Genomic DNA, 19,701 nt, shown 5'->3' with positions numbered 1-19,701 from the left:
TCTCTCTCTCCGCTGTATTCCCTCTCTGTCTTCCTCATCTCTTTCTCTATCTATCTGTTGATTTCACAAGCCCATTTTTTTTTCTTCTTTTTCAGATCCTCAACAAAATGCCAAATCAAACACCAAAAATACACAGTCAATCGATCTGTGTGTGTTTGAGATTACCATTACACTATAGCACTCATTTTCAAATCTGATGAGTGAGTGATATATATATATATATATATAGAGAGAGAGGAAATACAGATGAGAGAGAGAGAAAGAGAGAGAGAGTACCCAAATTAATCTGTTGAGAACAATCATTATGACGAAACCATTCCACAAGCACAACAACTTGTTATTCGGAGAGTGGTCTACCAAGAACCTCACGTCGTTGTTCTCCTACCTATAGCAAATCAACTGCTTCTTCAGCCAGAGCATAAGTGCCAGTCCATTTCCGGTTGAGTTGTCCAAGTCCAAGGGAAGAGAATCTCGGTGGTTCACAGTACCCAATGGGTTCAATCGAAGGGTTAGTCTCAGAGTATGAGTACCTGAAATCAAATGGTAGATTTGATTTCAATGAAAAATTTAAGACTTTCACTGATTTCAATGAAGTCTTGTTTTGACTATTTCCTTACTTCTTTTCCTCGTTCTCGTTATTGGGTTTAAGGGTTTTGGAGGTGAATGAAAATGGAGGTTCATAAGTATATTTTCATTTTGGGATTAAGATTGGCTTAATAAATGAGAGATGCACATGAGTGTTGCCTGGGTTACATCGTGAAAGAGGATCATCAAGTGTAGGGTTAGGGTTTGATGTCTTGAATGATGCCATGGAAATATCTTGACAAGTCAGTGAAATTTCAAAAAAATAAACTCAGAGAAATTTGTTTAATATATATATATATATATATATGGGTTGCTATTTGTTGCTTATTCACTCGATGAAATGATATTCTCTCTCTGCTTTGAACTGAAATTTCTCTAGATTGGTGAAGAGAAATTTTATTGTTTGAACTGAAATTTCTCTGGGTTGGTCCAGAAAAATTCTCAGGTTTAAACTGAATTTTTTCTCTATTGGTCCAGAGAAATTCTATGGTTTGAACTAAAATTTCTCTGGGTTGATCCAGAGAAATTCTCTGGTTTGGATTGAACTAGTCCTCAATGTTGTCCAGAGAAATTTGGCAACCTCTTATTTTCCAACTTTCTCTGGATTTCCAGCAGGTTGCTTGAAGAAAGAGTTACTACGTTGTGTAGAGAAATTTTCAAAATTTCTCTAGAAAGTACTAGAATTTCTCTGGACCAATTTTCTTCGTGATGTGAATTTTCTCTGGACCAATTTTCTCTGAATTAATTTTCTCTGAACCAATTTTCTCTGGATCAACTTGAGGGACCTTAGACATTATGAAAATATTAGATGTCCTTTATGCTATAAAATCTTAATACGAGGGACCTCAAAAAAAAACCCCAATCGTTTAGTAACTATAAGTTAAACTTCAAATAATAAAAATTTACAAAAAAAAAAAAAAAAAATTCAATACAAATTTTATGTACTTTTATATATTTTATTATGTACTTTTATATATTTTATACATATTACATAATTTGAACCAATATCAATTCGATTGTCATTAATATTTCTATACATATCTATTACATATATAAATTCCACTTAAATTTCTTAGTAAGTAGACAAATATTTGCCCAAAACACCCCCAAAATTGCACAAATTATAGGGAAAAATCAATTCAATACACATTTTATATACTTTTATATATTTCTTAATTCTAGCAAATATCCACTCGATTGTCATTAATATTTTTATACATATTTAGATTAAGTTTGGCAATCTAAAAATAATTTATATTTTTTATCTTTTTATCATCACATCATTTTTATTTTTCTATACATCTTTTTATAAAAAAATAAAAAATACATTTATTTAAATCATTTCAAAGAACCCAATAATACATATATACATCCCACTTAAAATTCTTATCATGTAGTACGGATTGAGAGTTCCACAAAAGGAAAGTATACAAATATTTGCCCAAAACACCCCCATAATTGCACAAATTCTAGGGTTCTATATATCCCCCAACAGTCCACCTTCGTTCGCTTCTCCAATATTTCCATAATATATTTCCAATAGCTGTTCAATTGCTTCAGCAAAGTTTCAATTTTTTTTTTATTCTTTTAGGGTTTCAGACTAGGTTTAAGGTTTTGATTTTGCCTTCATACCAGATCGTTTGTTCGCGTTCGCTATTGTTCTCAAAGCCTATTTACTGTTAGTTTGAATCCGCCTGAACCTGGGTTTTTCTGGGTTCGTCCATACAACTCAAGTGGAGTTGTTGATAACCAATTTTTTTAAAAATTATTATTTTTTCTGAATCGTACTTGTATTTGCTTCATTAAAATCGCGTCTTTAATCGTGTACTGCGTGAGGCATTGTTCATTGGAAAGTTGAGGTTTTTGGTGGTAGAATTCGAAGATTCAACTTTGAAGTACTGGGTTTATTTTAATTTTTATTCATGGGAATTGAATGTGCTTCAATGGTGTACTGGGTTGTAAAATAAGTATTTGATTTTTATTTATCCTTTTAGGGTTAATAGGAAATTTGTTTGTTGCTTGGAGGGCTACCAATTATTTTGGGAGTGAATGTTCTCTTGGGGCATGGATTACGCAAAGGAAACGGGTGAAACAGCTGCAGCCACGGCGCTAATCCCGACGCGGTTTGTGTGGCCTTATGGGGGAGAAAGTGTTTTACTCTCTGGTTCTTTTACAGGGTGAGACTCAAATGCTCACGTGTGATTTTGATGTTTTATTTGTTAGCTGCATTGTGTTGTTCATTACTTTGTTGTAATTCTTAGTTCAATTGATTGTTATTTGTTTGATTTTAATTGATGGGAAGTTAACTTTTTTCTGGTAAAGGTGGTCTGGCCATTATCCGATGACTCCTGTCGAAGGGTGCCCCACTGTATTTCAGACTATTTGCAGCTTACCGCCAGGTTACCATCAGGTTGGTTTATAACTTCAGTAGGTTTTGATGTTTCCACTCGAGCTGAGTTTAATTCTATGATACCTTGATCACTATTGTCAAATAATTTCCTGTTAAATCATATTTATTTTTATTTTTTCATGCAAATTTGTCAATTATGTGTTGTGAATGGTGGATGAGTTCATATATGGTAAATGGGTTTCATGAACAAACAAAACATTTACGTTTTTTATGGGCATAGTGAAACTTATGCAAGTGCTCGGTGGTAAATTCTAGCAACCTTTTTAGGTATGGTAATTGTTCTAATAGATGTTGCCTTTTGATGTGGTTGGATGTGAAAATGGTACTATCATTTTTCTTAAAACTTGTTTCATCCCCTAAGTTCTTGCTGTCATATGCTGCGATTGTAAACACTTCTTCCCATTTTAGTATTTCTCCATGCACCATCTTGTTTTCTTGCAAATAATACTTATTACAAGGGAGGTAATTCCGCTGTATTATTTTGAATGCTTACGGAACAAAGAAGCAAGTGCATTGTTTTTAATTGTTCAAATATGGTTTCTCTCTCTTAATTTACTTGAACAACAAAGTATAGAAATTTCTTCCCGGCTTAGAAGATGTGTCTTCTCTGCACACAAGAACATAATGTTGTTGAGCTTAGAAGATGAACTGATTCTGTCCTAGCTTTCAAGTGATCATTTATTTTAAATGATTTATTTACTATTTTGTGATTTTATTTTTAAATTGATGTAAAGAATCAGTGAAGAGGTTTAGATCTAGAGGAGTTAATTTGGGATCTTCACTTGGACATGTTGTCATAATGAATGGAATATTAATGAATGCGTTAAACACTCCAATATTAAATTTGATTTCCTCCTATTTCCACAAAAAGTTTACCGTGATGATCTGTGATAACAATATTTTTGAACCCTCATGTAGTTTTTTTTTCATTTTGTTAAGTTGAATTTAGCACATTTGCTAAGAGCTGTAATTGGCGCATTAGTGAAGGAAAAAAGAACATTATTAAAATAAGAAAGAAGTTGGATTAGAAGGTTTTGGAATTATATATTCACCAATGTTAAAAGATGTCATTAACTCTAAGCATGGAAAGTCTTTGTCAGTGGGCCTTTTTATTTGGTAAGCACAATTCAACTCAGTAGACTTCTATTTTGTCGTATTCTCATTTTGTATAATGCATTAGGTTTTTGTGAGGAGTTCACCATACTGACCCTGTTGGTTTATGAAGCTAATGGTTATTAATAAGAACTTTAGGATGCACTTCCAGTTGACTCTTATTTTCTTTTACAGCATAAAAAATTAGTAAACATTTTGTGGGATTCTTTAAATCATGCTGTCATCGGCACCCATGATGCATTCTTGAACTTGCATCATGAAACTTCTGAATTAACTAGCCTAAGCAACCGGTGTATAGGTTACGGTGAATGCTTCACCAATACTGCAGTAAAGATATATTCAAGATGTAAAAATAAAATAACCTGACTTCTGAAAAATCCCAGGATGTGTCTACTCCTTGAGAAGTCTGTTCCTGACAATAAATAAAATAGCATGGTGCTGCTTGGTTTTTGGCAAAGGGTGAATGAAGCCAAAACTGAGGCCTACGCAATAAATTATGAGGTTCACTTCACATCCTTATATCGGGTGCAGAGGCTGCCCCTTCAGTGATGGACATGATGTTGTGGCCAAAATATAGTACAGCTTCTAATCAAACCTTCTTTATAATCTCAATTTAGTTTGTATTTTCCTTGTCAAAACACTGCAACACAGAAAATACAAAATCAACTCTTATGCAATTCCGATGGGAAAACTGTAACTTTTGCATGCCACAAGTTCCCACTATACTTGGGTGGCTTATTTAGGCAATTGCCTGCTTGGCCATTAAAACTCGTAGTGGAACAGAGCTGTTGAGAGATTTAGAACATTCAACATGGAGAGACATAGAATTATACGTCTCTCAAACAAAAGCCACAACATGATGCTTGAGAATGATGTACTTTCTTCGAACACTTGTTGATTTACATGGTGAGCGGATTGAAGTCACCGCATAGGGCCATGTGACCACCCATGAGTCTTGATGGCAACGGGTAGGGTAGGGTAGGGTATGGGTTGGGGACCCGCACCTGCACCCGCAAATATAACTACCACTCTGACCCTATCCGATCCGCAACACAATAAGAAATTTAAGAATAATATTAAAATTTAATAATTAAAACTAGAAAATACTATTTATAATTAGAAGTATATATTATATATTATACATATATTAAAATTATAGAGAGATTGACCAATAAGCCCTATATTTTGGACTTGTAATCTATATAGTCTCATATTTTTTCTTGTGATCCATTTAGTTATTTTGAATGTGTAATGACTCATTTATCCGTTGCATTGGAGTGTCACATTTAGAAAAAGTATACTAAAGAATTTTTTAATGTTACATCATATCCGCCACGTTAAAGTGTCACATTTGGAAAAAAATATACTAAAGAGTTTTTAATTTTTTTAGAATGTCACATCATACCCGTTACGTTGGAGTGTCATGTCACGTTTGGAAAAAGTACACTAAGAAATTTTAAATTTTTTTTAGAGTGTCACATCATACCCGCTACGTTGTCACGTTTGAGAAAAGTACACTAAGTAATTTTTATTTTTTTTGAAGTATCACATCATACCCGCTACATTGTCGCATTTGGAAAAAGTACACTAAGGATTTTTTATTTTTTTTGGAGTAAAAGTTTTGGAGCGTCACATTATAACCATCACACGTCACATTTAGAAAAAGTACACTAAGGCCTCGTTTGGCAAGTGTTTGTTTTAGCTTAAAAGTCAAAAAGTTACTAAAAAAACCAAATGCCTATAACCTATACCAAAAAGTCAAAGATTTCATTTTCTCTCTACTTTTTGTGCATTTTTTTGTAAAAAATCAAAAAGTCATTCCAAATATATTAGTTTTTTTTTACTTTATATTTTAGTCAAAAAGTTACTAAAATAGCCTATTTCCAAACGAGACTTAAGGAGTTTTTAATTTTTTTGGTGTGTCACATCGTTGGCGTGTCACATTAATACCTGTCACATAGGAGTATCGCATCGTACGTATCACATTAATAAAAAGGTATATCTGTCCACCTAAACACTACTAAAATAAAAAATAGGATCACACGGAAAGTGACTCTGAGGGCTTAAAAGATCAATAAAAAAAGCTTGGGACTAATTGGAATACTTTTTTATGAGATGAGATTTATTGATGAATATCCCAAAATTATATTATATATATAACATAATAAAAACTCAATAGATATTATATATATATATATTCTATAAAAATTCAACAGTATATTATGCACATATTACATATATATGTAATATTATTATTTATTTATTACTATATTTGCAGGTTGGATTGGGTCGGTAAAAATACTCTCCCCCACCACGGCCCAAACCCAATTGGGTTTTTCAGAAGTTTCCCAAAATCTGATCCTACCTTATTCAACCCATCCCATTAGGGTCCGGGGGGGGAGTCAGGGCCCGGTGGATCGGAACATTTTGCCATCCCTAATCCTGACTATAACATACATCAGTAATCTACAGAAACCAGTATAAACTTGCAAAAAATTGTAGTCTGAGAAAACTGGAATGCACATTTCAAAGTTTAAACATAAATGTCTAACCCTCATATTGAAAAATATGTGTCTTTTCACATTTATTAATGTTTTTGTTGCTCCATAAGATATTTTAAGATCTATGTAAGGGTGAGTGCTTCTTCCTTTTGGGGTCCCAATGAAGTATAGTTTTCACTTTCATACCAAGACGCCGTGTATCAGTTAAAGAAAATGACAATATTGTAGTAAATGAAGTCATTAAAAAGATGGACTCCTATTGCTATTCCAAGCAAAACTTCGTTGAAGGTCATTGTTAGTTTTTAGTTATAATCTTATTATCCGGCTTTTGGTAACAACTGGGGTAAAGATACAGACAAATTGGGAATAATCAGAAAAATAACTCCTCATACCATGTTACTTGGCTTCACAAAGGAAACATTAAGGAAATAAACAGGAAAAAAATTGTTCAAATCGCTAAATTAACAGTTTTGGATAAGAGTTGTATCATGTTTAAGGTAGTGCATTAAGGGTATTAGTTTTTTATGGTAAATGTGGCTCAAACATAATGCAATAGTACTCTTAATGGTTTTTGGTAGAGAGAAAAGAAAAAAAAAAGAGCATATGTAGCACAACTTCTCTTAAAATAAAATGTTCCAATATGCAGTATTCACCCCAATTGTGGGTTTCATTAATGTAGCTTAGTAGCAAAAATCTGGTATGAGTGCAATAATTTTTATGATATTTAACTTTGGGGGCTAACTTCCAACACTTTTGAGTGCAAATTTTGCTCACTTTTGATATTTCAAGGAGTTAATTTTGGTCCACTTGTCATGAAAAATGAATTATAGAGTTATTGGTTATAGTTTTAATATCAAGTTTAATTTATGTGGCCAAGTTTGCTTTGCTTTATGTAATCTCATGCAAGCATAAATGCTTTGTATGCAGGTAACAAGTATGGTTGTACTTTGACTAATTGGAGTGTAGAACGAGAGTTACGGTGATTTTCCGAGTACCTAGTTCAAAGCATTTCTAGAACCAGAATACATATACATATACACACATAAATAAATGCTTACAAATGTTTGTAGAAAGTCAAAAGTATTTAACAAATTTTTCAGTTATAACTGCCTTCTAAATTAGTCAAATCTTCTATTTGGCCATTTTAAATGCAGGAAGGAAGGTACATGGTGCCCAAGTTGGCACTTATGTTTGGTTGGGGGATTTGGGAATGGATTTGGAAAAGGAAATGGAAAAGGTGTGTGAAATTTGGTGAAATATAGTTGTATTTTATTCACATTTCACTTATCTTTTCCCTTTCTGTTCCCAAATCCCTCAACCAAATACAGCGTTAATAAATTAAACCCCCCACCATTGACAACAGGGCAATTCAACAGAGTAGGTAACCTAAAGTTACGCAAAGTGTAGTTTTAAAGTAAACTTTACTTCTTTTTTTAAAATTTATTATGAAATTAAATTTATGGTAGTTAAGCGATATATGGGCTTATAAATGAAGAGCTTTTGCAATACATATTAGAAAGAGCAATGAAGAGATTGTAGATAATCAAGAACTACCCTGAAGTAGAATGGTGCTATTTGTGGGGCAGTGAAAACTTGAAAAGAATTAAATGATATGTGGTCCAAGTAAAGCTTGATGGTTCGCTGTAAATTTTTAATTCATTAGTGCAGCTGAAATATACTTGGGAACTGTCTGAATTATTTAAGCTCTGCAAATACTTGCCACTTAATTAGGAACATTAACAGTTGTTATTTATTTTTCTTATTCCTATTTTTTTTATAATTATGTAGGCATAGAATGTGTTTGTTTGATCAGTTTGTTTTTTTTTTTTTTTTTCAATTTGAAGATCTTGTATGCATATGTTTTGATTCTGTTACATACAGTACAAGTTTGTCGTTGACGGCGAGTGGCGACATGATGAGCTCCAGCCTTTTGAGAATGGGAACTATGGGACAGTGAACACTGTTTTCTTAGCCAAGGAATCTGATTATGTTCCTGGAATCCTAAATCCACAAATGCATTCTGGTTCTAACATGGATGTGGATAACGAGGCTTTTCAGCGTTTGGTATGAGACTGATATAATGAACTGTTTTTTTTACAGCTAGTTGCCTGGAACCTAATATCTCGTCATTTGCTCCTATGTAAATTCTATTTTCAAACAAAAGCATGCTGAGCATTTTTCCATCCTGTATGCATTTGTACTTGACTAATCATGATACCCATTATGAACTCTTGCTATTACAATCTTTTGTGTACTTCGGTGGTAAAAGTCAGATACTAGTGGATTTCTATGTGTATAGTATAGGATGTTACCTAATGTTGTTATTGCTAAAGTCAGAAATTCTTTGGTATCTCTTTGCATACAAGAGCATGCTTATAGTGTCGCTATAGTTTTGGGCTTGTCTGCCGTTGTTACCCCTTAGATTTTTCCTGCCTACTTTTCTCTTGCTAATGCTGTCGGCATAACTGGTTTAATTCAGGTTTCACCTTTTTGTCTTATCAAATCAATGTGATCGTTCCTAAAATCGCCCAAATCTGAAACAATATGATGGACTTAGAACTGTGAAAAGTATAACCCCATTTGAATTTTGGAATTTCTTTCAATAATTTGAAATAAAAAGAAATTTTATTCCCTATTTTAGAAAATGCAAAAGGGAAGTGTCTAAAGCCAATGGAGGTTTCCCTAGTTTGGATGTGATTAATGAGTCTTAAAAGAATTTAAAAAAAAAATCAAGAAATCTTTTTTTGGCTCACATCTGTCTTTAAGTGTTATGCATTGCATATTCATGTCTTATATTAGTGAGAACATTGAGAAAGGTGGACTTTGAAGTATCGCTAGATGATCTTTTCTATGAATTTTAATTTATCAACTCGTATATAATTGCAGGTTAGAGTTTCAGGTGGTCCATTGCATGAAGCCTTGCCAAGGGTATCAGAAGCTGATTTAGAGGTTTCCCGCCACCGTATTACTATATTTCTATCTACACATATGGCTTATGAGCTGCTTCCTGAGTCAGGCAAGGTTTGAATAATTTTCCCTTGACTTTATTTTATTTTTATCTACTCTTGGAAGATCAAATAGATTTGATTGCTGCAACTATGTTCATGTTTCTCATATAGATACATGTGGCTTGCAGGTCATTGCCTTAGATGTTGATTTACCTGTAAAACAAGCATTTCATATTCTGCATGAACAAGTATCTCTTTCTCTCTCTCTCTCTCTCTCTCTGATGTTAGAATTTATTGGATATTGCTGGAGTGTTATTTACCTTAGAAAGATGTGCTAATGACTGTATAGTGTTAGTTTATTGAGTGTATAAGCAAATAGTTTGCAATGAAGGTACTATATAAAATATGATTTTCTAGCAAATCATGAAGTGTACTTATCTAATATTTGGAATGTAATCTAGTGGATTCCAAATTTGGTTGGTTAGCATTCTGGCAGTGCTTTCTTTTTGTTAACATGAACACTAGAATTTCATGCTTGGAAATGCAGCATGTTGTTGGAGAAATGAGTAATATCGTTTTATTCTGTGGGGCTGTGCAATGTACCAGATTATTTCAGTAGTTATTTGCAAATTCCTTGAAGTCACATTTTATTAGAAGTTCATCTATGCTTTCAGATCACATTTTTATGTGTCAATTCTTTACAATGTTTTCAGGCATTTAATTTTAATTTTTTTTATTACTAGCATTTCTATGTACCTTTCTGAGACTAGTTATTTCCAGGGAATTCCTATGGCTCCTCTTTGGGACTTCTACAAGGGACAGTTTGTTGGAGTTCTTAGTGCTTTGGATTTTATCATGATTATAAGAGAGGTATGTTTGGGGGTTTAAAGTAAATTTGTGTGTAGTGTGTGTGTGTTGTCATTGGTACAAATCTTTGAGCTTCTAAGTAGGCTTATCTGGTCATGATCTTTAGGTTTGAAAGCTTTTAAATTTAGGGGCTGTAGACAAGATATATAGCTTTTCTAGTTACTAACATCATACTATATTTTTGTCGTTAAGTCAGATGTGAACCAATGTAAGATTATTTCAACAAATGTTTCTGACCTGTTTTGCAGCTTGGTAGCCATGGTTCCAATCTGACAGAGGAAGAACTTGAGACACACACTATATCTGCTTGGAAAGATGCAAAATCATACCTGAGCAGACAAATTGATGGGAACGGGAGATTATTTCCAAGACAACTTGTCCATGTGAGTTTTTACATGTGGCATGTAAATGAATCACCAGGGTTGGCTACTTTAGCTATTAGTTATTTAGTCTTGATATAAAGGACAAAAATTTTGGGATGCTGGCTTTGCCGTTGACATCTTTGCAATGAGTGAAGATGAACACCCCTTTTCGTAACTACCTTTTGGCTCTTTCTTGTGTCTTCCTTTACAGCTTCTTAATTCCAGCTTCTTTTGACTAAAAAAAGTCTTACTAGATGGAATTCTTTACTAAGCTGCTATCAATATTGGGTCATATTTCTCCTGCGATCAATGATATGTGTGTAGTTCCATTTGATTTATGGATAAATTACACCTTTAACCCTTGTAGTTTTATTCATATTTTACTTTGGTCCCTATTTTTCAAGCTGAACAATTTGGCCCCTACATATGCCACTTTTAACCCCTGTATCAAGTGTTAAAAATGATATATTATTGATTGATATCTGATGTGTTGTATTGATCTATTACAAGATTGATTACAACTCCTATATATAGAAGAGAAGGTGGTAGTAGGTGTAGTGTAGTGGAGGTGGTAGGTGAAGTGGGTGCTAGTGGAGATGGTAGGTGGAGGAGTAAATTGGTAAATTCTAACAGCCCCCCGCAAACTCAAGGAGGATAGAAACTAACCAACTTGAGTTTGGAGAGAGGAACAAAACAAGAAAATATAAAAATAAAAATAAAATAAAAAGATAGGAGACACTGTATGGTCGTGTCAGACCGTGGTAGAGGACACTGTATGGGTGTGCCATAACGGTGTAGAGGACACTGGATGGTGGTGTCAAACCGATGTAGAAGACAGTTTATGGGGTCATGTCGGACCGTTGTAGCAGACAATGTTCTGACAGTTGTTGTGACAGTTTACTGAGTCATGCTGGACCCTTGTAGAAACTAACCGGAATCAATGTCGGGACAGTTTACAGAGTCTTGTCGGACCCTTGTAGAAACTAACCGGAATCTATGTCGGGACAGTTTACAGAGTCTTGTCGGACCCTTGAAGGAGCTAACCGGAATCAATGTCGGGACAGTTTACAGAGTCTTGTCGGACCCCTTAAAAAATCGCATCCTCAAAAGGTGCGCCCAATTTTTCAAAAGGCGTGCCATAAAAAGGCGTGCCCAATCCATAAAAAGGCGTGCCATCAAAAGGCGTGCCCAATTCATCAAAAGGTGTGCCGGACATGATGGCGAGGCACGTGGGCGCCTTGGCTTGCGTGCCCGTTTGTCGGCTGGTGGCAAGAGGCGCGCGATGCGCGTGGCTGCCTTAGCTATAAGACAGAGACTGAGGCTGAGGCAAAAAAAAACTGCGAAAAAACTTCTGAAAAACTTCGTTGTGCTGAGAGAGAGTCTGAAAAACTCTTCGTTGTGCTGAGAGAGAGAGTCTGTAACACTCTGTTGCGAGAGATATTCTGTAACACTCTGTTGCCCAGAAAATGGCCTCGTCCTCGTCTTCCCGTGGACTGCTCACCCTCTTTCCCGACCTCAACGAGTCAACAAGAGAGAGAACTGGTGCGGTGGCACTGGAAACTCAACCAAGCATCCCGGAGTTTGCTCCGTTGAACTTTCCGATGCGGTCGGTGGAGCAAAGAATGGCAATGCAGTCGGATGTGGAGGCCAATCAGTATACGCTGAAGGCATGTGTGGAAAGCATGACGGCGGTCACAAACTTGTCGAACCGGCTGCAGAGTAGGACAAATGAGGTGCAGCATTTAAACTCCCAGCTGGCTCTGCTCCAACGCATGTATAAGGATGCGCGAGCAGAGATAAGCGTGCTAAGGGCAGAAAACAAGGAGCTGAAGCGGAAGGCCACCGTGATGTTCCGATTTGGAGGGCCGCCATATGCGGCAGTGGAGGAGTATGGGGGAGTGAACGTGCTCGGCGGCGTGGAAAATACGGAGGCAGCACCGTCAAGGGCCGCTCAGGACGGAGGCAAGAAGAAAAGACCGGCGGCAGAGTAGAGAAGAAAATCCTGCCTGTGGATGTGGTTGATTTGTTGCTGTTGTTGGTGTTTTTTTTTTTTTTTTTTTTGATGTAAAATTGTGATCGGGGTTGAGCCCCTGAGATGAATAAAATGACAAGGTGGTGGAATGTGGTTGGTGTGATTTTGTGAATGTTGTTTTGTGAATAAGAAAAATAAAATAAAATAAAACAATGGATAAAGAAAAAAAAGAAAAAAATTTGTGGATGGGGGATAAGAAAAATAGGTGTGTATGTTTTTTTTTTTTTTTTTATAATAAAAAAATATATATATATATATATAGATATATTAAAATAAAAGAAAATGGTGAAATCGTGGGTGGAAGAGAGTAAGGGAAATGAGGGAGATGATTAAAGGGGGTTTGAAAAAGTGGGAAAATGTGATGGTAGTGGTGAGTGGAGCATAATGTAGAATAGAAAAGGTGGATATAATAATAAGAAGAAAAGTGAAATGGTGTGCTGTGAAGAATAGATTAGAATAAACATAGATTAGAATAAACATAGACATAGAAAAATAAAAGAAAAGAAAGTGGAGTGGAGTTGGAGGAGAGAGAAAGAGGGTGGCGTGAGGGACATGCCCATGTGAGGCAATTGCTGTAGCAGCAGTGTCTGTGCCAACATTAAGGGCTCATGGACAACCTGTTTAGATTCAAGAACATAAACTTTTCCAAAAAAAAACCACATAATTTAGTCTTCCACGGCCATGAAGCCCCGTGAATCAGACCCCTTCTTCCCTTTCCCTGTCCTCCTCCGGCTACCAGAGCCGCCGTGATCATGGCGGTAGTAGTTCCCGTCGTTGAAGATCAACGGCAACTCGTTGGCTTCATCGCTGTCGTCTACAGCGGCTATGCGGATGCAAGAGCATCGTTCCAAGGAAGCGAAGAATGCGCTTGCGACTCCATTGACGAGCCACATGGCCACCCCATCGAGCTTTCCGCACCCACCTGGTGAGCCATGGGTTGGGGGAGACTGGACCCTGGGCTCCACTGGGTTGGCTCTGAGGTTGCAGAAGCTTGTGCAACTGGTGGATGTTGTAGCTGCCATGAATTGTGAAGAGAGAGAGAGAAATGGTTGCTTACTCACAGGTAACGATCAACGCAGAAAGCGAGTGGCAAATGCATATTTTGCACTGTTTATGGTTGCTTACTCACAGGTAATGATCAACTATTCCAAGTCTCAACCAATCTTTTATTTATACCAAACAAGCCTTCACTAGTAACTTGATTTTTCACACAGTTGTAGGGTTGCAATTCGGTAGCAGGATTTGAAGTAAACAACAACTCATGAATGGCTAATCAACCCTGCAGGCCAATGATACCAGGGCTGTTAAAAAAACTCCAGCGGGCAGCGAGGGCATGGTTGCCGGCCGACTGCCCGCCGGAAAGAAAGAAATATAGGCCTAAATCTTATCGCTCTGATACCATGTTAAAAATGATATATTATTGATTGATATCTGATGTGTTGTATTGATCTATTACAAGATTGATTACAACTCCTATATATAGAAGAGAAGGTGGTAGTAGGTGTAGTGTAGTGGAGGTGGTAGGTGAAGTGGGTGCTAGTGGAGATGGTAGGTGGAGGAGTAAATTGGTAAATTCTAACATCAAGCATAGGTTTTTTTTTAGTGTTTTATTTCAAGGATAACATATGCCGCTAGGGCAACCTAACAAGACCTAATCTCCAAAGAGAACACAAGACCCTCACAACCCGAGGGGTTTGATCAAAATAAAAATGCTTCTAACGTATCAAGAGGATAGGAAAACCAAAACACTAAGGGGGTCTTTGAGCCCCCTTTTCGCCATCCCTCTTTGTTGAGGGCTATATGCTTTGTTAAATTAATTGAATTCATATAATTTTTTATTATTGCATCCCATGTCAGTCTTGAGGAAGCAAGTGACACATAAATTATTTAATCTGTTTTTGGAATTCCACTTCTGAAATAGGGATTTTCTTCATTTTAATATCCAGCATGAGTAAGTCTTGTCTGCTGACTTTTGTGTTGGTTGTGCAGGCTGGGCCAGATGAGAATTTGAAAGATGTTGCTCTCAAGATTTTGCAAAATAATGTGGCAACAGTTCCTGTTATCCATTCATCTTCAGGCGATACCTCGATTCCGCAGCTATTACACCTTGCCTCACTTTCTGGAATACTAAAATGTAAGGTTTTATTTAGTTTCCTGAACAAGAATTGGTGTTTTCTTACTAACCAATGTCTTGCTAATTTTCAGGTATTTGCAGGTACTTTAAACATTCTTCTGGGACATTACCGATGCTCCAACTACCAATCTGTGCAATTCCTTTGGGTACCTGGGTTCTGGGAATTGGGGAAACAAATCGACGGCCATTGGCAATGTTGAGACCAAGTTCTTCTCTTGGTTTAGCATTGAGTTTGTTAGTTCAAGGTAAGAGAATATCAGGTTATTATTTCTGGGAGGGGTAAACTTGCTGATCTTGAGCCCCAAGTATTTCTGTCAACTTCTCATAATTAGTTTTGCTTGGTAAGTTGAAGGGTTGTGCTTCATTTGATCAGCAGATCTTAATGTGCGTAAGAGAAGTGTTTCTTCATGGTTTGTTTGTCTGTTTGTTGGGGTTAAACTGTTTGAGGTCCCATACTCCTACTTGAGGTATGAACTTCGGATTGGTGATTTTTAATGGACAAATAAATTTGGATGTTATTGTGACTAGTCCCTTGCTATGGGAATGCCTAGGGATGCATTGGTGATTCTGAAACCATGTTTTTTGTTAATACATAGCTTTGTTCAAATTTAAATATAGAGTTTGTAATTGCATTGTGATCTGTGTCAAATTTAACTAGTTTTTTATGATATAGATAATGTATGTTTGTCCTACTCTTCAAGTAATTTGGGTAATTTAAACTACAAAAAAATTCAAGCAATTGGTTTATATATATATATATATATTTTATTGGCTATTTTACTTTCACTATAACTTTGGTTGGGAATGGAATGATGTGTTAGTTTTAATCTTTTGTGCTTAAATTTTTGTTCATATAATTTTGGTTTGACAAAATTATGGACAAAAGGGATTATGGGGATTGGATTGGGTGATAAGATAAGCAGTAGTAGCTGCAATTAGTGAGAATGCTTTACTTATATTTCACCCTTGTCCCTTCATCCTCATGTTATTGTGCCTTTTGTCTTTGCAGCTCAAGTTAGTTCAATACCCATTGTTGATGACAATGACTCATTATTAAATGTATATTCTCGAAGGTCGGTTCTGATTCTAATATAGGACTCTGCATTATGAATCAAATTTCAATTACAATTCCACCATCAAGAGTGATGTGTCTGTTTTCTTCTCGACAGTGATATTACTGCTTTGGCAAAGGACAAAATTTATGCTCATATTAATCTTGAAGAGATGACTATTAATCAGGTAAGTGCTTCAATTTGTTATTGTTGAGGTTATGTGCTTTCCAAGTCAAGTATCTTGATTACTTACACCCCCCCCCCCCCCCCCCCCCCCCCAACCCAAAAAAAAAAAAAAGAAAAAAAAAAAAGAGTGATGATGTATCATAGTCTTTGTTTAAGGAATTGTGTTATGATATCCACTACTTAATTTAGTACATGCAAGAACTACATGAATTGATTTTGAAAGAGTTTGGGTTAGTACAAATTTGGCAAGAAATGCTGAAAATCTTTTCATTTTCTCTTTGTTTTTGTTTTGGAAAATATCCAGGCATTGCAGCTGGGACAAGAGCCATATTCTCCATATGGATCTAGCAGTCAAAGATGTCAAATGTGTTTACGATCTGATCCACTGCATAAAGTGATAGAGCGATTGGCAAATCCAGGTTATTTTCATTCTCTCTTCTTTATGCTATGTGAAATGTGCTAATTTTGTGAGCGACTAAAATCTGGAGTATATGAATGCATGGTAAAAGCTGTTGGGTTTTTGATAAAATTAAAAATATGATTAGGAGTTACTCATGCCCACCCCATCTATCAATAAATGAGATTCTTATGTGTTCCTTTTGGGAAAATTGATGTGTTTGACAGTAATTAATTTGACGGGTTAGTGTGAATAATCAACCTGGTATTGGGGTTGTAATTCTGTTCTACTTGGATTTTGAGAAGCCAGTTGGTTTCATTGAGTGTGTTAAGTGTTTACGGTTTTCTGTGAATTGTCCTTGGATTAGGGGATTGCTGCTATGTTTGTTAAATTGAACTAGAAAAACTTTGGCTGCGTTTGGTTTAGGGGTGGAATCATAATTCCACCCTCCTATTTTAGTGTTGTGTTTGGATATAGTTTTCAAAAATTGATTCTACACCTACGTTTGAAAATTCTTTTCAGAACATGTTTGGCAAGTAGAGTTTTTGAATTTGAATTTTGAATTTTGAATTTTGAAATTGGGTCTACCCGGTCGTCTGCCGGGACAGTTTTGAATTTTTGGGTCTACCAAGTCGTTCGCTCGGACATTCTCCCGAACGTCCGGCCGGTTGATTGAAACAGTGCTTTCTTTTTTCTTTTCTTCTTTTTGCAATTGCCACATGTTATTTAAAATATATATATATATATATATATTTGTTTTTGATATTTTTTAAATATAGAAATTATTTTTTAAAACCAAAATGACAAATTAGTTGGCCATTTATTTAAAACTAACAAAAAAAAAATTTTAAATAAAAATTAATTTGTCGCAGTAATCTTTAAAAAATAAGAATAAATAAAAACATTTTTAAACAAAACAATTAAAACAAAATTTCCAATCAAAAGTAATTTTAAAGCACTAGCTAAATATTTACCAAAAAATAATATATGTTTTTCAATATTTTAAATAAAAAAAAAAATTCAGAATTTTTTGGATTTTTTAAATAAAAAATAGAATAATTATTTTCTTGAATTAAATTTTAAAAAGAGTTTGTTTATGAGTTTTGAATAGAATTTTCAATAGAGTTTTGAGTTGTATGTTTGGTTGCGAGTTATAAGTTTTTTAATTAAGTTTTGAAAACTCTTTTCAAAATTTATAACCAAACAACTTTTCTTATTTCAAAACTCATTTCAAAAATTTGAAACACTTTTCAAAACTCATAAGCAAACAGATTTTCTCTTTTTAAATCATGATTTAACGAATCACAAACTCAAAATATAATTCCATTTTTAAATCATAATTCTAAAACTAAGCCAAACGCTATCTTTACTTGTAGTTTAACTGTTGTAGCCATGGATGACTAAATGATAAGTGCAATATCAAATATCTATTATTTGGTTTTCTTGTGCATGTCTTTTTAGGTTTAACAACATACTCCGAGTTATGCCACTTTCTTTGGTAGTTAGCTAAAAAACTAGCTTATTGATTAAAATAAACCTACAAAAAAGCCAATGCTAAAAAAAGTAGTTTGATTGGCACACTTGTAGCTTTTTGGCTTTTCTAATAGTTTTTTAACATAAGTATATTAGGTAACCTTGCTAGCATTTTGGCTTTTTTTTTAATACAAAATGACCAATTTGACCAAGATATTGAATTCCAATGATGGAATAAGGAAGATGGGATAAGGCCAAAATAGGAAAACATCAAAATTGGCTGGGCTGACTTGTTCATTGGGCTTTTGGGCAGGAAATAAGCCAATTAGTGGCTAAAGTCGGCTTTGTTTATCAAAATGAGTTTTTTAGCTAATAACTTGGCTTTTAAGATCATACCAAAGGAAATATTTCATATATCTCAGTATTCACGACATTTTTCATTATTTCTTCACAGGGGTTAGACGGCTTATTGTTGTGGAGGCTGGCAGCAAACGTGTAGAAGGCATTATAACAGTCGGCGACATCTTCAGATTCTTGCTCGGTTAGTGAACAGACTGACAGCTTTAGGGGCTAGTAACGGTGGCTTTGCACCCAAATTGTGTTTTCCTATAACTATCACTGCTGTACCTTTGTGGAAAGCTTCCTCACCCTCAATGATTTATTTCCATTTTTTTTTCCTCTTTCCCAAATTACCATTGGATTAGCCTCCTGCATATTTGCCTGGTCTTTTACCATATTAGGCGAAAGATAGAGAGGCCTGTAAATTGCAAGGATTGGGCTTTGCCCCCTACTCTATTCATCTCCCAAATTGTTATCTCAACTAAATTGTTTGCTGCTTCTATAGTTGCCATTTTTGTGAACAGCATGGAACCAAGTACCAGTTCATATTTCTATGCTGTCATTGGTAGAAAAGAGTGAAATAAAAATAAACCAGAGATGGATATTAGATGGTTAGAATTGTTCATGTGCTTATTTCATGGACCCGTGATTGGTGTTGCGGCCGTTAATCTTCAGGCTGTGATTTTTTTTACTCTTTTTGTCGATAGCAGCAGGTGGGCTTCTTGAGTACATTTTGCTATGCCACTTTCATGGCATTTTGTGTTAATTTGTAGTGTGAAAGGGAAGCACAATAGGGCTGGGCTTTCTTTTTCTTTTTCTTTTTTTTTTTGGGCGGTGATTGAGGGCCCGAAATGGAGAGCCCCGAATGGCTCGAAATTCCATTTCGGGTAAAAAGAAAGAAAAAAAAAAAACAGTTTCCAAAATTGGAAATTAGGGGTATTAGGGGCAACTTTTTTAGGGCTCTCAATCATTTTTCTTTTTTTTTTGGGGGGGGGGGCGCAGAAGTAAGAACCTTTTTTTTTTTTTTGGCATATGACGTACAATTCCTTTTTGAAAGAAGTGTGCTCTATTTAGTTCCACAACTTTCTGTTTATACTCAAAAATTTTGTACCCATTTTTCTTTTCTCTTTCTCTGTGCCTTCGTTTTTCTATGTCTCTTTCTCTTTTTGATTTTCGGAGAAAGGCAAGCACGTCTATCTTCTCTTTTTCTTTTTGATATATAGTCACTGACGACCAATGATTACCATTAATTGGGATTCACTGGTAACCATTGACAACTGACTTCTTGCTTCATCCTCACCG

At 35.3% G+C, this 19,701-nt stretch overlaps 1 protein-coding gene across 4 annotated transcripts; it reads left to right on the top strand.

Moving 5' to 3' along the window:
* Positions 1-1,992: 1,992 nt before the first annotated feature.
* LOC114295737 (sucrose nonfermenting 4-like protein) lies at positions 1,993-19,014 on the top strand. Of its 4 annotated transcripts, none has more exons than XM_028240043.2 (14): positions 1,993-2,480; positions 2,580-2,762; positions 2,908-2,995; positions 8,491-8,673; positions 9,496-9,630; positions 9,746-9,805; positions 10,338-10,427; positions 10,673-10,807; positions 14,808-14,952; positions 15,024-15,197; positions 15,962-16,025; positions 16,122-16,191; positions 16,495-16,609; positions 18,515-19,014. In XM_028240043.2, exons 2-14 carry the CDS (start codon positions 2,635-2,637, stop codon positions 18,604-18,606), a joined length of 1,479 nt encoding a protein of 492 aa, XP_028095844.2. In that variant the 5' UTR covers positions 1,993-2,480; positions 2,580-2,634; the 3' UTR covers positions 18,607-19,014. The 4 variants fall into 4 exon arrangements, with proteins under 4 accessions (XP_028095844.2, XP_082731920.1, XP_028095846.2 ...); XM_082875794.1 differs by having other exon boundaries at positions 2,046-2,480; positions 8,454-8,673; XM_028240045.2 differs by adding an exon at positions 7,537-7,588 and having other exon boundaries at positions 2,046-2,762.
* Positions 19,015-19,701: the final 687 nt, after the last annotated feature.

This window comes from Camellia sinensis, chromosome 6, assembly GCF_055761805.1.
Source record: "Camellia sinensis isolate YWXY chromosome 6, ASM5576180v1, whole genome shotgun sequence".
Lineage (NCBI taxonomy): Eukaryota > Viridiplantae > Streptophyta > Magnoliopsida > Ericales > Theaceae > Camellia > Camellia sinensis.
This window is presented reverse-complemented; position numbering and strand designations above follow the sequence as displayed.